This window comes from Pan troglodytes, chromosome 11, assembly GCF_028858775.2.
Source record: "Pan troglodytes isolate AG18354 chromosome 11, NHGRI_mPanTro3-v2.0_pri, whole genome shotgun sequence".
In the NCBI taxonomy this organism is placed as follows: Eukaryota; Metazoa; Chordata; class Mammalia; order Primates; family Hominidae; genus Pan; species Pan troglodytes.
In genome coordinates this window covers 93976370-93995180 of record NC_072409.2, presented here as the reverse complement: position 1 = coordinate 93995180, position 18811 = coordinate 93976370, and the positions used below count along the sequence as shown (strand labels likewise).

Genomic DNA, 18811 nt, shown 5'->3' with positions numbered 1-18811 from the left:
TTTGGCCCCATTATATCCAAGTCTCCTGGCCCTGGAGCCTTCCCTTCCCTACCCAGGGCCATCCTCTGGACACCACCCCCTTAAGTTATGCTCCCTTCAAGAAGTTAGTTGACGTACTAGAGTTCAGACTCCATTTAATATGCAAGACCTGAGTCAAATTAAAACAGAACTAGGGAAGTTTATGGAGGATCCTGACAAATGCATCAAAGGGTTCCATAAACTGGGCTTAACATTTGAACTCACTTGGAGGGATCTCTCAGTCATACTAGGACAAACCCTGTCTAAGGGAGAACATGACTCCATTATGGAGGCACCCCAACAATTTGCAAATGCCATGCACATGACTGACCTTGGTGGCTACCCTGTATGGGCCACCACAGTTCATTGGGTCAGCCCCAATTGGGATTACAATACCCATGGGGGCATATGGGCAAAGAATTGCATGTTCTTATGTCCCGTAGAAGGAATGAAAGCTGGCAGAGCCAAGCCTGTAAACTATAATAAAATTGGTCTTAATAGATCAAGGACCTCTTGGAAACCCCACCACTTTCCTAGAGAGGCTACAAGAGGCCCTGGTGAAACACACTAACCTAGACCCAGAGACATCACAAGGGCAACTGGTCCTGAAGGACCATTTTTTAACTCAGGCAGCCCCACATATTTGGAGGAAACTCTAAAAACTAACACTGGACCCCAAAACCCTTATGCCTGACATCTTCAAAATAGCTTCCTCTGTCTTTTACAACCAGGACTCGGAGAAAGAGGAAAGGGCTCAGGGAAAGAAGAGGTAAAAGGAAAAGCAGCAGCTCCAACTATTGGCTGCCCTAAAAATCCACCAGCCCTCTCCAAGTTGCCCTCAGAATACTCTCCCAGTTAACTGCCATCAGTGTGGGAAGCCAAGACACTGGAAGACAAACTGCCGCAGTGGGACAGATGGGAAAAATCCCTACATGGCTTGCCCTTTCTGTCACAAATTCAACCACTGGAAATGGAACTGCCCTGAGGGTTGAAGGGCCCCTAGAACAGAATCCCAATTCCTGATGGCCTTAAGCTGAAAAGGCCCGCCACTCCAGCCAGCTCCTGGACTAAACATTACTATTGAAGGGACAGAGCTAAGGGCTGCTTTGGATTTGGCAGGTAGGACTATAAGTTTTCTTTGGGAAATGGCCTGCTTGGTGCTTATGTCTTCATGGGCAATTATCCTCCAAGGTGATGGGGGTAAATTGGGTGCCCATAACCCAAAGGTTCACTCCTCATCTTTGCTGCCTGTGAGGGGAGACTGTCTTTTCTCATTCATTTTTAATGATAGCAGAATGTCCTACACTGCTTTTGGGTAGAGATATTTTATTTAGACTAGGGGCTTAGTTAACCTTTTCCAAATGCAATCTTATGCCTCAAGGAAGTCACACACAAGGATGAACTTTCCAGACTTTTCCATTAATCCAGAAGTCTGGGGCTCAAGAATATCAGGAAAGGTCATAATGGTAATGCCTATAGTAACTCAGCTCATGGATCCTTCTAGCTAACCTTGTAGAAGGCAGCTTCCTCTTTGACCTCTGGCCAAAAGGGACTTCATCCCCTAATTGAAAAATGTCTAAAACATGGATTATTAATATCCTGTAACTCGCTATGTAACATCCCTGTCTTACCTGTTAAAAAGAGCAATGGAGCAATGGACAATATAGGCTAGTCCAGGACCTGCAAATCATAAATGAGGCAGTAGTCCCAATACACCCAATGGTCCCCAACCCATAGATTATTCTAGGAGAAGTACCTCCAGATGCTCATTTGTTCTCAGTCTTAGAGCTCAAAGATGCTTTCTTTTGTGTCTCCCTAGACTCATCCTCCCAATTTGTATTTGCACTTGAATTGGGGAATGAAAAAGGAAGGAGTCTACAGCTAATCTGGATAGTACTTCCGCAAGGTTCCAGAGATGGTTCCAATTTGTTTGGGCAAGTCTTGGCTAGAGATTTGCAGGACCTAACTCTTGAGGGTTGAGGGTGTCTCCTACAGTACATAGATGACAGATGACCTGTTAATCTGCTCCCCTACAAGAGAGTTATGAATCCTGCATCTAGTCCAGACACTAGATTTTCTCACAGAGGGTACAAGATGTCCAAGGCCAAGGCACAGCGATTAAGAAAAGAGGTTTAATACCTGGGGATAATCCTGATCCCACAGAGAACATAAGCTTTCTCCAGAATGGATACAGGCCATCCTTAGAATACCTACCCCAACCACCCAAAAGCAACTTTGGGCTTTTCTGGGGATCACAAGATATTCCAGACTTTCAATACTGGCATATGGTGGAATTATTAAGTCCTTATATCAGGTTCTAAAAGAAGGGACTGATCAGGACCCACTTCTCTGGGAAAAAGATCAGAAGCAAGCCTTTAGAGAACTAAAAACTGCCTTCTCACAAGCCCTAGCCCTTGGGCTACCCATACTAACCAAACCATTTCAGCTTTTCATCACTGAAAGTAAGCTGTAGCCCTGGAAGTTCTAACTCAAACCATCAGGCCATCAAATGTCCTATAGGTTACTTTTTAAAGAACCTAGACCCAGTAGTGCAAGGGTGGCCACACTGCCTACAGGTAGTGGCTGCAGCAGCCCTTTTACCCAAGGAGGCCCTCAAAATCACAATGGGACAGTCAGTCAGGCTCCTGACATTCCAACTAATAGGCCCCTTATTGGATATAAAAAGACTGCAATGGATCACTGACAACAGACTGCTAAACTACCAAGTCTTGTTGTCAGAAAACCCACAGGTAACAGTTGAGTGGTGTTCCACTCTTAACCCAGCCTCCTTACTGCCACTACTAGAAGAGAATAACTGAACACATTCATGTTGTGAGATACTTAACCAAATTTATGCCAGCCTGGAAGACTTACAATATCAGCCCCTAGGTTATCTAGATGAAATATGGTTTTCAGATAGGATTGGCTTTGTCAAGAATGGAGATAGATATGCAGGGTATGCTATATGTCCCTTCACCCAGTTACAGAGGTGGTAGCTCTGTCCCTGGGGACCTCAGTGCAACTAGCTGACCCATCACATTGACCAGGGCCCTAAAACTTGGGGAAAGAAAAAGAATAACCACATATACAGATTCCAAATATGCCTTCCTGGTGCTTCACACCCACATGGCTAACCAGAAGGAAGGGGGATACCTAACAGCTTGGAATACTCCTGTTTCATAGAGACCTCCAATCTTAGAGCTACTAGAGGCTGTTCATTTGCCTCAGGAAGTGGCAGCAGTGCACTGTAAAGAATACCACAGGGTTTCTGATGAAACTGCATGGGGAAATATGTTATCTGACCAAAAAGCTAAAGAGGCAGCCATCTCAAAAGACACCTCTGTGGGGACTTTACTCCCCTCTCTCCCCAGTGAACTGCCCTTCTCCAATACACTAAGGAAGAAATAGATTGGGCCATCCAGCATGGGTATAAAGAAGAAAACAATGGATGGTACATGTTGGGAGAACTTCTCCATCTACCTAATGCCTCCCAGTGGAAAGTCATCAAGTGTTCACATGACTCATGCCACCTTGAAAAGGACAGTCTAGGGTAAATTTGTAAATGGGTGTTCAGTGGGAAGGGACTAAACAAAATTATTCAATAGGTTTGTCAAGCCTGCACCTTGTGAACCACAAATAATCCCTAGATGGGGAAGCCCCCTCCATAATAAGTCAAATCCAAAGGAGAGGTACATACCCTGGGGAGGACTGGTAGATGGACTTCACTCAGCTACCCACATGCCACAGGTGTAAGTACCTCTTGGTCTGTGTAGGTACCTTCACAGAACGGGAAGACTCCTGCCCCACAAGGACTGAAAAGGCACAGGAGATAGCTGACTTGCTCCTAAAGGAACTCATTCCCTGCTTTGAACTCCCCAGGTCATTGCGGAGTGACAATGATTCATCTTTTTTTCCCCAAGTAACTTAACAGGTTAGTAATGCTCTAGGCATAAAGTGGTACCCTCACTTTGCCTGAGAACTGCAATCTTCAGGAAAAGTGGAAAGAATTTACCAAACCCTGAAATGCATCCTCAATAATCTCTGTCAGGAAATAGCAGTCATGGGTGGACCTCTTACCTTTAACCCTCCTTCAGATCTGTATTGCCCCTAAGGCTCCCTAGCAATTAAGCCCCTTTGAGATCTTATATTGTAGGCCATTTCTATATTCAGACTTATCTGATACTAGATGAAGAAACTGCCAAAATCACCCAGTATGTTTCTTCTTTAGCAGGCTTCCAACAGACTCTCTGGGAATATGGGTTAAAAACAAACCCAACGTCGGAAGGGGAAACAATCCCAGCCTCTGTATCTTCCAGGCTCTAGTTCTCATTAAAGCTTGGAAGGTTGAAACCCCAAATTCCTAACTAACTGTATTCTGGGGGGGCCACTTCACTGCTCCAGTATCTATTCCCACAGCCATTAAAGTACCAGAGATAGCCAGCTGGATACATCATGCCTGGGTGAAGTCATGGAAAGGCCATGAAACACCAGAGCCAGAACCAACACCCTCAGCTCCAGAATACACTTGTGAGGCGCTGGAAGACCTGAAATTCCTCTTTTAGTGAAAACATAAGTAATGCCCCCTCAACATCCTTTCACCTCAAAGTAAGGTGATCCTAGTATTAGGAATTTTACTAACAATTGCTCTGATTATTATCACTATTTTAATCCCAACTTGTACACCACCAGGAGTTCCAGTGGCAGCTTGCTTTGTGATCAGTTTCTCTCTCTCACAATCACCTTAGGTCACCATGGCTCTGCTCCTGTTGGTTCTCATACTCAACGCTTTACTGGCAGCACACTGCCATCCTGATTTCCTGTTATTAGAAAAAGCTCAGCAATTGCTCCAAAACACAGGATCCCCTTACTCCACCAAATGCTGGTTATGTACTAGCTCTTCCTCTAAAACACCAGGGAGAGCTTATCCAGCCTGTATCAGAGATTGGACAAGCATAGACATAGAATTACGTATTTCCTCTCAACAGGACCCTAATCTGAAAGAGCTATTTGGGTCTGCAAATAACATTTTTTGCAAAAGCAAAGCAGTATTTACTTGACATCCACAAGGAACCTCTCATTTTTGGATCAATCTTTTCTAATATCACTTTAATGGGAATAACCTCTATTTGTCTTATGGCCAAAAGAAAAAGATGGATTGGATGTAGGCTCTTTCCCAGTATAGCTTGTAATGTTACTCTCTCTGTAGATTCTAACCAACAGACTGATGGAACATACACCCAAAACCAATTCCACCATCAACCAAGATTCCCCAAACCTTCAAATATTATCTTTCTTCAGGCAACTTTGCTAAATAAGTCCATTCAGTTTTGCCAGCAATGCCCAAGCTCATGCAGTACTTGAAATTTCTAGTTCCAGGCTGATGATTATAACCAATGTCTGCAAATTGCCAACCTCAGCTCCACAGCAGAATGGGTTCTAATGGACTAAACTCAAAATTCTCTTTTTTTGGGAAAATGACACCAAGGGAGCTAATCAGAGCCAAACCCCATGTACCCAAGTGTTAGCAGGCATGAATGTAGCTACCAGCTACCTGGGTGTGTTGTCATCCTTGGTATTTTTGGGGGCTGTCCTCATCTCTTGTTTTGACATCTCTACTTGTCTTAAAACCCAAGGAGCCTTCTGTGTTTGTGGCCAATCAGTTTACCAATGCCTCCTCATTAAAAGGATTGGAACTTGTACCATAGATTATGTACCCCTGGACATCTTTATACTCCCTGGCAATCTCTCTCTTCCAGCACCAATCCATGGGAATTCTATCTTGCCCAGGGTGAAAAGGGCTATCCAATTAATTCCCCTTCTTATGGGCCTCAGCATTATAGCTGGTATGGGAACCTAAACTGCCGGAATCTCAAAAGCCTCCTTGACCTATAGCCAAATCTGAAAGGAAATAGCCAGCAAGTTTAATATCATGGCTAAAACCTTAACCATGGCCAGAGCAAATTAACACTTTAGCAGTTGTAGTCCTCCAAAATTGTCAAGGACTAGATATGTTAATGGCAGCACAGGGAGGAATTTGTTTAGCTTTAGATGAAAAATGTTGCTTTTGGGTAAATCAATCAGTAAAAGTACAAAACAACATCAGACAACTCCTAAATCGAGCCTCCAGCTTACAAGAACAAGCCTCTCGTGGTTAGTTAGATTGGTAAGGAAACTGGAAATGGGATCTTCCCTGGGTTCTTCCCTTTTTAGGCCCACATGTTAGCCTCTACTTTTGCTCCTTTCAGTCCATGTCTTCAAAAATCTAATAACCCAATTTGTCTCCTTTCTCTCACCTTTAGATGATCAAGTTCCAGATGATCCTCAGTGAGGGATACCATCCTTTCAATATTCAAGAGTCACCCTTCTACAGAGGACTCCTAGACTTCCCATCAGTGGGACATGGCAGAGGTGAAATCCTGCCCCTGTCTCCCTTAGACCTGGCTGGATACTGCTTCCAACAACCCATGCAACCACCCTGCCCTGACAGCTAGCAAGAGGCCAAGACCCACAGAACAATCACCATCACACCTCTGTCAGCAGGAAGCAGTTACAGAAGACTGACCTTCATCCAGTTTCCCAAAGAATTGGGTCATGGATTCTTGCCGGGTAAAATGTTAGAGTAGGTAATTAGGCAGACATGAGTAAGGGAGGAGAGACCCCCTCCAACTAGGAATGTCAGGTGAGCATCAGATGATCATCAGGTGGTTGTTAAACTCTCTCTCTAAAATAATAATAGGTTGCAACTGGCAGCAGGGAAAGACAATCTCCCAATAGATAGAAAAGTCCTGAAGCTGGTGATCAGCAGCTTCCTAGTAAGATCTCAGGATTTGGGCAAGCAGGCTCAAACATGGGCACTAAGAGGCAAAATCGTGGAGTTTAACTGGTATACGGACTTCCTCTAGAAACACATGACTCATGCACATGTGGACAGCCTGCCCCAAGGAAAAATCAAAAGAGGAGAGATGCAAAACCCCAGAAGCATGCCAATATATAAAACCCCAAGTCTAAGGTCAAACAGGGCACTTGGATTTCTCAAGTTGCCCACTTGGCCCTCTTCTAAGTGTACTTTATTTCCTTTCATTCCTGCTCTAAAACTTTTTAAATTTCACTCCTGCTCAAAAACTTGCCTCAGTCTTTCACTCTGCCTTATGCCCCTTGGAAGAATTATTTCCTTCAAGAAGGCAAAAATCAAGCTGCTGCAGACCCATACAGATTTGCTGCTGCTAACAGGAGGATAACTTGAGCCCAGAAGGTTAAGGCTGCGGTGAGCCTTGATTATGCCACTGCTCTCCAGCCTGGCAACAGAATGAGACTCTATTTTTTTTTTCTTTTAAAAAGACTTTTTACAAAAGGCAAAATGATAATGGAACTAAAAATGTACGTTGACTGACTTAACTCCAACTGCTTCTTCCCTCAATTGAATCCACCTTTGCAAAAATTATAACAGTGAGAAAACTATGGCAGTAGGGGTGATCTGATCAAGCCAAACCCCATCTTGCCTTTAGCCTTCAAGCTGCCCATAATTATTCCTGGGCTTAGGCCAAGCTAACTTTTGGAGACACTTGGTCTATAGTTTAAATGATAATAGTCCTTCCTTAAAATTCAACCACCTCAGCAAAGCTGATGAGAGGCCACCAGGCAAGGAGGATAGAGGAGTCTGAATTCTGCTAAGGTGTAGATATAAACAGTTTCCAGCCATTATTCTGGAGGTCACAAAATATGCAACTTCTTCAATTACTCCTGCAGATAACATCAGTATTTTAGAACCTAAGATTGGCCTTTTGAGATGTCTTTTCAGGTTTTTTGTGTGTCTGACTACCGATGGCTCCACCTGGACCCACCAACCACTCCTGTGGCCCCATCCAGAAGCAACTCAGCATGCATAAGGACTATTTCCCACACCCCTATGATTGCACCCCCAACCAATTAGCAGCAAGCACTTATTGCCTAAACAGCCCCATTCATCCCCCAAACCATCCATGAAAAACCCTAGCTTTCAAATTTCCAGGGAAGCTGATTTGAGCAATAATAAAACACGTCTCCCATTTAGCCAACTCTACATGTATAAAACTCTTTCTCTATTGCAATTCCCCTGCCTTGATAAATGATAAATCAGCTCTATCTGGGCAGCAGGCAAGAAGAACCCGTTGAGTCCTTACAATATCCTTCTTTCTACCCTCCTCTGCCTAATTACTCTGAATCTACTAACTTTTTCACTCAGTTATTTTTCCACTTTGAAGACAAAAAGTTAGAAAAAAAAAATGCCTTATGAAATTAGTCCCTCAGAATAAACCAGCTGGGCTTTCTTTAGCCACCTGTATGCTTTAGTCAAAATCTAAGCTCAGAGGCAATAGTGAAAGGCTTTCTTATCCCAAAGGAAAACTCTCAGAAATTTGCTGAAGCTATCCACACTGAGTCTAGGTATAGAACATGCTTTGCCCTATTTATTCATGGGCACCATCCTGAACTCAGTAATCTAGCTTTTTTTTTTTTAAAGGTGGATTGGGAAGACACAGATCTAGCTGAATTAGTTGCCAAAATATGCTATCTGGCATAAAGATTATTTTGAGAGAGTTATTTTGAGACTCTTTGTAAGAGAAATTTATATCTACAAAGGAAGTCTCCATTTATAAGCTTGTCTCTCTGCATCAGGAAGAAAAGAAGGACTAAATCACCAGACACTCTTAACCAATGGAGAAGGAGTTTAAGTAACAAACCTTACCTTTGTTTAAGGTGCTTTTTCTGGCTCTCTGCCGTTAAGATCTATATTTTCCACCCTGTCTCCTCTAGGACCTGAGGGTTATCTCTTTGATATGCAAATGCCAGGGAGATTACTCACCAGAAGAAGAAGAAGAAATAGAGCTGATTGGAAATTGAGCAAATAAAAAAATCTTGTTTTTTCTCCCAGAAACAGTGAAAAGCTTTAGCCATCCTGTAGATAATCTTAACTTGTTCCATCTGCCAGAAACACAATTTGGATTCAGAAATTCTTTATGAACTGTTTTTGTATTATTGTACCTGGCACATGGCTACAGTTTTCAAATGAAAACTGTGAAATCTGCTTCTGTCTGTATTTTATGTATGTCTGTGTATGCATGTATGTGTAATATTTTTCTACCTCTAGAGACTATCCTAAAATTAACTTATAAAGAGCTGTATTTAATTGCCTTAAAGAAAAGCACTTATACAAATTACGTATTTTTTAAACTTTCAGAAAAATAAGACCTAGCGCAAATGTTCTTCAAGTTGATATTGTTAAAAGAAGAAACTTCAGCCAAATTAAACTTAAAGGAGTTTAATTGAGCAATGAATGATTCACAAATCAGGCAGCCTCCAGAGTTACAGCTGATTCATGGAGACTCCAGGGATGCCTCATGGTCAGAACAAATTTACAGACAAAAAAAGGGAAGTGACATACAGAAATTAGAAGTGAAGTACAGAAAGAGCTGGACTGGTTACAGGTTGGTGTTTGCCTTATTTGAACACAGTTTGAACACTCAGCAGTGTCTAAGTGGTTGAAGTATGGCTACTAGAATTGGCCAAGACTCGGCTATTGTTACAGGAACGTACTCCTAAGTTAGGTTTTCAATCTTGTCTACCTGTTCAGTTAGGTTACAGTTCATCCACAAGGACTCAAATATAGAAGTACGGAGTCCTTCTCAGGCTATCTTTAGTTCTCTTTAACAGTATGATACGGGATAATCTTCAGTAAATAAAAATTTCTTTAAGTTTGTTGGATTAACTAAAGCAGGCATGTCTTCAGAGTTGTCAACATTAAATATAATACATACATAACAGTTTTTTTCTACCAGGGGTTACTAGGCAAATAAGTTTGTTATTGTAACTAGATGTTTAAGATTATAAAACTGTCAGTTTAATCTAAGAGCAAAAGTGAAAATGTGGTAGCTATTTTATTAAGTACAGCGGTAAAGCAAGTATATATTAAGTATAGCAGTAAAGCAAAAAAAACAAAAAAAACCAAGTATTTAACTTTTTTTTGGTTTTTTTTTTTGAGACGGAGTCTCTCTCTGTTGCCCAGGCTGGAATGCAGTGGCGCAATCTCAGCTCACTGCAACCTCCACCTCCCGTGTTCAAGCGATTCTCCTGCCTCAGCCTCCTGAGTAGCTGGGATTACAGGCGTGCACCACCATGCCCGGCTAATTTTTGTATTTTTAGTAGAGATGGTGTTTCACCATGTTGGTCAGGCTGGTCTCGAACTCCTGACCTCATCATCTGCTCGCCTCGGCCTCCCAAAGTGCTGGGATTACAGGCATGAGCCACCAAGCCCGGCCTTAACTTTTTTTTAGGTTCTTGCTTTTGTGATATTTGGCTAACATACATATGCTGTAAAAATAGTTAATAGGAAAATATTAATAATGAGATGTTGACTAGCTTTGTCTGTCTAATGAAATTTCATAAATAAGTCAATTACAATTAAGAACAATTGAATTATAGAATAGAATTCAATTGAATTCTATTGAATACACTTGCTGAATACAATAATTGAAATGTAAATAGAATAGAAATTATAAATGAACTTTTCAATAGTAATTATTTTTTAATACGGGTACTTAAAATTGTGTCAACTTCTTAACAAAAGAAATGGAGGCAAAATTAGTATAAACAGTTTATTTGGGCCAAATTTGAGAACTGCAATGTGGGAGACACGTCTTCAAGTTGCTATGAATATAAACTCCAATTAGCAGCAGTTACAAGCGTTTTTTTTTTTTTTTTAAAGAAGGGGCAGTTCTTTAGTTGCATACAAACTATTGATTGGCTATACATTTTTTTTTAACCATAAATTCCAGGAGCATGAACATAATGGGTGAGGGTCACATCCCCTGGGCATGGATTTGGGGCAGGGTGTGACAAAAATCTCATACTCATGTCTCTCTGGGCCTGATAAATTTTGCATACTTTATATAGTTCAGACTCTTCTGAGCTACGTTTCTTTCTCTTCCTTTTGGTTGAGTTTTTTTTTCTTCTGAAAGTATTGATGATCAACATTTTAGATGTAAGTTTGTCCCATGTCACTGGAAGACTTAGTTTTAGTTAGTCTCATCCCACATTGGAGGAAGAGAGGAGAGATAAAATGGCTTAAGAATGCAGTGAAGTCTCAAGGCCAAGCTGACTGGCAACACAAAGGGACAGGGCAATGGTATTTCAGGTCATCTGCTTACAAAGGAGCTATGGCATGTTGGATCATTTCTAAGCATCTGGCTATCATTATTTTAGTTTTTTTGTTGATTTTAGACATCTAGAAGTGCAAAGTATAATCAATTTGAGAATAAAAGACATGATGCAAATAAAGACAATTACTAACAAAAGCCAGATCTGAAAAATGTTTTTATTTCCAAAGGCGACCAAATAAATGTTTTCTACTTCTTGTGCTGATCTAAAGATCAATGTACAGGAGATCTCCAGTGATGAGTTTGTCCACTCAGGCAGAGCTGCCTTTTTAAAATAAAAATTATGAATGCATAAGTCAATGTATTTGAATTTAACTCCACAAGTATTGGTTAACAATACAGATATGGTCACTTCCAAGGTGTTTGGAGGGAGTTTTGTATTTAATGGCATTCCACATTGGAGGCCATGCTATTTGATGTCTTCATCTCCTGGAACCACACTGTATTGTTTGGACATATCTATCCAGACAGATGATGATAAACTTTGCATACCTCACATAGTTCAGACTGCTCTGGGCTACTTTTCTTTCTCAATAGTTTCTCATTGTTAACTTATGCCTGTAGAGTTTTGCTAAATTAAATTAGATAATGGACATTTATTAAATATTTAGATCATTTCCAAATAACATAAAATGCTGAAACATTAATTGCTTAACATAAGTTAATCTACTTTTGGTTTTTATTACAAAGGAACTAAATATATTTACATCTGTTAAAAAACACTTTAAATTGTACTATGAGAAAGAATATACTTCTATAGAAATTATAAAATGGTATATTTATAGATTTACCATTTTATGGAATACCCCATAACCGTTCACAATTTCTTATTTCCTAGTTTTCACTAGAAATTGAAGTTACTAAGAGTTAACAATTTTAACTAATATAGAGTTGTTAAAAAGACTAAAAATAATAAGGGAGATAACTATATGCAAAGAAAGTAAGACATGTTTTTGGTAAGGAAAGCCATAAGGTATAAGGATGTGCTTTTTTTTAAGGAAAAGGAAGAATAATTTTGTCTAGTTTGGAGGTTATTTAAAGGTTGTTTCAGAATGAATGAAAGATAAAATCTAAATGGATACAAAAAGGAAGAGAGATGACACACACACAAAATGAATGACTCTTGTATGGACAAGTTGCCTAGAACTGAATGTATTATAAGGTTTTAAAAATGAGTCTTGACCAAGCACTGTGGCTCACGCCTGTAATCCCAGCACTTTGGGAGGCCAAGGCGGGCAGATCATGAGGTCAAGAGATCAAGACCATGGTGAAACTCCATCTCTACTAAAAATACAAAAATTAGCTGGGCGTGGTGGTGCGCACCTGTAGTCCCAGCTACTAGGGAGGCTGAGGCAGGAGAATCGCATGAACCCAGGAGGCAGAGGTTGCAGTGAACTGAGATCACACCACTGCACTCCAGCCTGGCGACACAGTGAGCCTCCATCTAAAAAAAAAAAGAGTCTTAATATCAAAAGTAAACCGATGCAAAACTAGAATTTGGTCTTCTCTGTGAAAATGACAGTTTTCTTTTTAAAGAGTATTGCTCCAGTTTTTAAAAGTGATTGTGAAAAATTTTCCTTTCCCTTGTAACTAATCGGCCTACAAAATGAAGATTTTGTGTTTTCTCAAAATAATTCTTTGTGCTTCGTGTTGCCTTTTTTTGGTCTTTAATTACTTAAGAAAATTGAATCTTCCCAACGAAAGAGCTAGTTTTGTTTGTTTTGTTTTTACAGTTATTAAACTTTCTCTATTTGCCTTTGAAACCTCTTAGTTGTTACTTTTTGTGTCTTCACAGTGACTTTTGATATATTTAATCAAGTGTTTAAAACATTTGATATTTTTGCCAGACTTCCTAAAACCAAATTCTAAACTAAATCTTTTTTTTAACCTCAAGCTAAGTAGGATTTTCCAGATGGATTCCTGGAATATCTCAAAAGACTTTGTTTTCTTTCCTTATAGAAAGAGAGGTCAGGCACAGTGGCTCAGGCCTGTAATTCTAGCACTTTGGGAGGCCAAGGTAGGCAGATCACTTGAGCCTGGGAGTTTGAGACCAGCGTGAGCAACATAGGGAGACCCTTCTCTACAAAAATTAGCCTGGCAGCCCAGCGTGGTGGCTCATGCCTGTAATCCTAGCACTTTGAGAGGCTAAGGCGGGCTGATTGCCTGAGCTCAGGAGTTTGAGACCAGTCTGGGCAGCAAGGTGAAACCCCATCTCTACTAAAAATACAAAAAATTATCTGGGCATGGTGGCGTGTGCCTGTAGTTCCAGTTACTTGGGAGGCTAAGGCAGGAGGATTGCTTGAATCCGGGAGGCAGAGGTTGCAGTGAGCCAAGATCACACCACTGCACTCCAGCCTCAGCAACAGAGCGAGACTCCTTCTCAAAAAAAAAAAAAAAAATTAGCATAACATGGTGTCTCATGCCTGTAGTCCCAGCTACTTGGGAGGCTGAGGTGGGAGGATCACCTGAACCTAAGGAGGTTCAGGCTGCAGTGAGCCATGATTATGCTAGTGTATTCCAGCCTGGGCAAGAAAGTGAGACCCTGGAAAAAAAAAAGAAAGAAAGAAACGGAAAAAGAAAGAAAGAAAAAAAGAGAATTGCATAGGAAGTTGTCAAATAAGGGTGATGTTTAACCTTCTTATGTTATAATATTATTCATGTAAGTTTTCCAGATGTTCTGTGAAGTTCTACAACTCCGATATGTCCTGATATGTTATCAGTCATAATTTTAGTTACCTTAAAATGTTGTATTTCTCAGAAATAACAAATTACATTGTCAATTGCGTTATAATGAACTTTCATCAGATCTTTAACCATGGCCATTTTTAATTCTGTTGTCATCCACAAACAGTAGTTTTACTCTGATACTTTACTGAAATTTATTCCAAATGCTTTGTTTTCAGGAAGATTTATGGAAAATATTGAAATGTGTGGGTTTCTGGTAACTTTAAGATCATAACATTGGACTGCATAAGAATTTCCAGGACTCTATTGGAAAAACTAAATTTATAAAATTGCTAACCCAAGATCAAGTAGAAGAAAAATTAATGACATGGTGATATGGTTTGGCTGTGTCCCTACTGAAATCTCAACTTGAATTGTATCTCCCAGAATTCCCACATGTTGTGGGAGGGACCCAGGGAGAGGTTATTGAATCATGGAGTCTGGTCTTTCCCATGCTATTCTCGTGATAGTGAATAGGTCTCATGAGATCTGATGGGTTAATCAGGGGTTTCTGCTTTTGCTTCTTCCTCATTTCACCATCAGGTAAGAAGTGCCTTTCAGCTCCCGCCATAATTCTGAGGCCTCCCCAGCCACGTGGAACTGTAAGTCCAATTAAACCTCTTTTTCTTCCCAGTCTCTGGTATGTCTTTATCAGCAGTGTGAAAACGGACTAATGCACATGGGATAAAATGTATTGATAATAATGATAATTTTATGACTTTTTGTTTGAAACATTGCTGTTTCTTTAATGTCTAATTTTTCAGATTTAATGTAACTTTTTCTTTTTTTCCTTAAGCTGTCTATAGCTTACAGAAATTTAGCAGATTATACCTTTATCAACAGAAAAGAAGCATTTACTTTCTCTCTTACCTGATCCCTCCAGAATTCAGAAACTATTAGCAAGTATTATTATTTCCAAGGCAATATAGTTATATGCATAACTGCAATAAGAATATGTTCTTCTGGGCTGAGCGCAGTATCTCATGCCTGTAATCCCAGCACTTTGGGAGGCCAAGGAGGGCTGATCACTTGAGGCCAGGAGTTTGAGAACAGCATGACCAACATGGTGAAACCCCATCTCTATGAAAAAATAATAATAATAATAATACAAAAATTAGCTAGGTATGGTGGTGCATGCTTGTAATCCCAGCTACTCAGGTGGCTGAGGCACAAGAATTGCTTGAACCTGGGAGGTGGAGGCTGAAGTGATCTGAGATTGTGCCACTGCACTCTAGCCTGGGTGACAGAGTGAGACTCTGTCTCAAAAAAAAAAAAAAAGAATATATTCTTCCTATAACAGGACACAATTAGAAACACTGGTTATATTACCAAGGTTTTAAATAGAATATCATACTTAAAAATATGTGTAAAATTTTATATGACCAGCCGGGTGCGGTGGCTCACGCCTGTAATCCCAGCACTTTGGGAGGCCGAGGCAGGTGGATCACGTGAGGTCGGGAGTTTGAAACCAAGCCTGGCCAACAGGACCCTTAAGGACCCTTAAGGAGATTTTAAGAACCTAATGAAGAAGAGAATTCACCCAAAATTATAGGCATTGCAGATGAAGTCTGATGACAAGTCCTTGGCTTGGCTTCCTAGCTTGGAAAGACTTTTTAAATTCTAATTTGAGACTCCTTATTAAAAGTCCCAGCAAAGTATACTTTGAAAAAGCTTATATAATGAATCACTATTCTTACTATACTTATGTAAGTAATCAGGCCAAGTGTAACGAGACTAGGCCTATTTTGTAAACAAATCAGTTTTACTGTGATTATTTTTGGAATGGGCATGACTATAAAGAGAAAAACTATATATTAGTAGAAAACTATAGCACACCCATTGTTAGATTCTAGCCTAGTTCACTGTCTTTGAGGTTTTGTTATCTACTTGTAAACTGAACTGGATCCTGAATTCTAATTTCCTCCTGTATCTGGCTATGACTTCTACCGAGCTGACTACAAATTTGAGGGTTCCCTTGACCTCTTCCTCATGTTCAATAATTTACTAGGACGATTAACGGGAACTCAGGAAAACACATATGATTGCCAGTTTATAATGAAAAATACAACTTAGTAATAGCCAAGTGGAAGAGATTCATGGGGCAAGGTATGGGGGCTCTTTCTTCCATGCCTTCTCCCGGTGCACCATCATCCTAGCACCTCATTGTGTTCACCAACCCAGAAGCTCTCTGAACCCCAAAGTTTAGAGGTTAGTATGGAGGTTTTATTACATAGGTATGATTAGTTAAATTGCCAGCCATTGGTGCTTGAACATTATCTTTACTCTCTTTCTTCCCCCAACCCCCAGAAGTGGAAAGGGGTGCTAAAAGTTACAACCCTCTTATATTTGCTTTCAGGTGACAACTTTCAAAGTGAGTTGGAGCAAAGACCAAATATATATTTGTATGAAATCATGACATCCTATAGTAATATGTGATTTTCAAACTCTGCATGTATAATAGTTACTTAAAATTTAAATTAAATTTTAAAATGTACCAGTTATGCAGCTGAATTTTGGTACTTTTTCCCTTGGCTTTGTCTGGTATCTGAATCCACCATCATTTCCCTGTACAATATCTGCCATTGGAGATCCAATTGGGAAAATACATTTAAAGAAAAAATCTAAGAAGCATCTCATAGGTTGTGGTTCCCTTGCATCCACACTCATCATCATGGTATTATCTTCCGCAAGGTGAGTAATAGTATATCCCTGGCTAATATCAAGATTAGCACTAGCTGTCCGTAGATACCATTTAGAAAAGTTTTCTCTACATGTCCTCTCTCACCACTCCTATTCAACATAGTAGTGGAAGTTAAAAAAAAGTTTTCTCTACTTGAAACTAAAATTTATGGCAGACTATATGCTTCTGAATGTTCTAAAACCTTACTAGAAGACAAACATTGTCAAAGGTAGGAATGTGGCCAACATGTCAGGTAATGCCTAGAACAAATTAAAATCTGGCGATTGCTGCCAAAATACCCACAAAAGTATCAGAGGCAACTGCTGCTAAAAGACCATAAAGATGATTCTGGAGACCAAAGGCCTGTGGAAGTCAATAAAATAATGGTCAAAGTGGACAAGATTAAAAAAAATTAGGATTCAGAAAGAAGCCAATTGTCATTTAGGAAACAATTATCTGATGACAAAGCTCAGTGCCCTCTTAGGGCTGACATTCATGTACATATTAAATATTGTAGAACTGATAAGCCTTGGTGGATTATATTTGACAAAGGTTATTTGTATTTCAAAAAGGAATCAACTTTTGAGACAAAGGAATGCTTTAATTCATTCAACAAATATTTGCCAAGTACCTACTTTAGGGATATGATGGTGTGTAAAAAATTTTTTGCTGCTATCATGGAGTTTAGAATATAGAGGTAAGGCCAATATTAATCTAGCAACATTAAATCTTGTGTAATTGTAAACTGAGGTAGATAAGTGCTCAAGAAAAAAAGGTTCTGTAAAAGTTTATATCAAAAGATCCTGATCAAAGAAGTATTCTGGAGGAAATAATCATTAAACTGAGAGCTGAAGGAAGAGTTGGGTTGAATGGCATAAATCCTAAAATGAGACAGGGTTTATACCTGAGGGTTAGTATATTAGTTTACTAGGGGTGTATAACAAAGTGTCACAAACTGGGTAGTTTAAATAACAGAAATGTATTGCCTCTAAGCTCTGGAGGCTAAATATCTGAGATCAAGGTGCTGGTAAGGCTGTTTCCTTCTGGGTTGATGAGGGAGATTCTTTTTCATGACTCTCTCCTAGATTCTAGTGATTTGCTGGAAATCTGGTGTTTCTTGACTTGTACACCTTTGCCTTTGTTATAGACTGATGCTGTCTCCCCCTAAAATTTATGTGTTAAAATCCTAACCCCCAGTGTGATGGGATTAGGAGGTGGCTCTTTGGGGAAATAATTAGGTAATGAGTGTGCAACCCTCATCAATGGAATTAGTACCCTTAGAAAAAGGACTCCAGAAAGCTCTCTCATCCCTTCTGCTATGTGGGGACACAGTGACAAGGGGGCCATCTGTAAAGCAGAAAGCAGGCCCTCACCAGACACTAATTCTGCCAGTGCCTTGATCTGGGACTTCCCAGCCTCCAGAACCATGATAAATAAATTTCTGTTGTTTAAGCCACTAGCTTATGGTATTTTTGTTGTTAGTCCAAACAGACTGAGATAGCCTTCATCTCCACGTGGTAATTTTTTCTCTGTGTCTTTGTGAATAAATTTCTTCTTTTTATAAGGACACCACTCATATTTGATTAGGAGTCTACCCTAATCCAGTATAAGCTTATCTTAATGAATTATGCCTGCAATGACTCTATTTCCAAACTAAGTCACATTTTGAGGTATTGCAGTTAGGACCTCAACATATGTATTTTTGGGGGAGACACAATACAACTCTTACCAGTTGAGAAAGAGACAATGGGAGCAAAGAAGATTTGAAATTTACCTGCTGACTTAGCTAGGTTAATCATGAGAGAACAAAAAGCTTTCATTTGAAAACACTTCAAGAAATTCAGTGTTCTCAAAGGAGAGTTGGATTGTGTTTATACCAAGAAGGGGGCTGAAACTATCTGAGGAGAAGGTTCAGGCTATAAAGGTTATACAGATTGATTATTGAGAAAAGTACAAAGGAGCACAGTGCAAAGTTTGGGAGGTGGAGAAGTTTGAGTCAAAAATAAGGAAGTATAGAGAGCATTATTGGGATGATGGGAAGGTAAAATAAATTGGCCAGGATTAATTGCTTCTATTCAGATCTCTGCCTGATGAAAAGGGGAGTGAGAAGTGTGATGGCTTTAGTCTCAAATGCCTTCTTGAGAAAGGCCAAAGAATTTAGACTGCCCAGTCCAGAACAATGTCAGTCCCAATAGGTATA

General features: G+C 40.0%; 1 protein-coding gene across 4 annotated transcripts in view; it reads left to right on the top strand.

The window, feature by feature from the left end:
• MTAP (methylthioadenosine phosphorylase) overlaps nucleotides 1-16431 on the top strand; it is a 355183-nt gene extending 338752 nt beyond the window's left edge. For 2 of the 4 annotated variants that reach the window (XM_054657984.2, XM_016960682.4), the window contains one exon: nucleotides 6318-12925. In XM_054657984.2, coding sequence (XP_054513959.1) covers nucleotides 6318-6509 — 192 coding nt within the window. In that variant the 3' untranslated portion in view covers nucleotides 6510-12925. Of the gene's footprint in view, nucleotides 1-6317; nucleotides 12926-14474; nucleotides 14534-16287 lie in introns of those variants that run through there. The other 2 variants (XM_054657987.2, XM_016960683.4) reach the window with 2 other exon arrangements.
• The last annotated feature ends 2380 nt before the right edge of the window (nucleotides 16432-18811 follow it).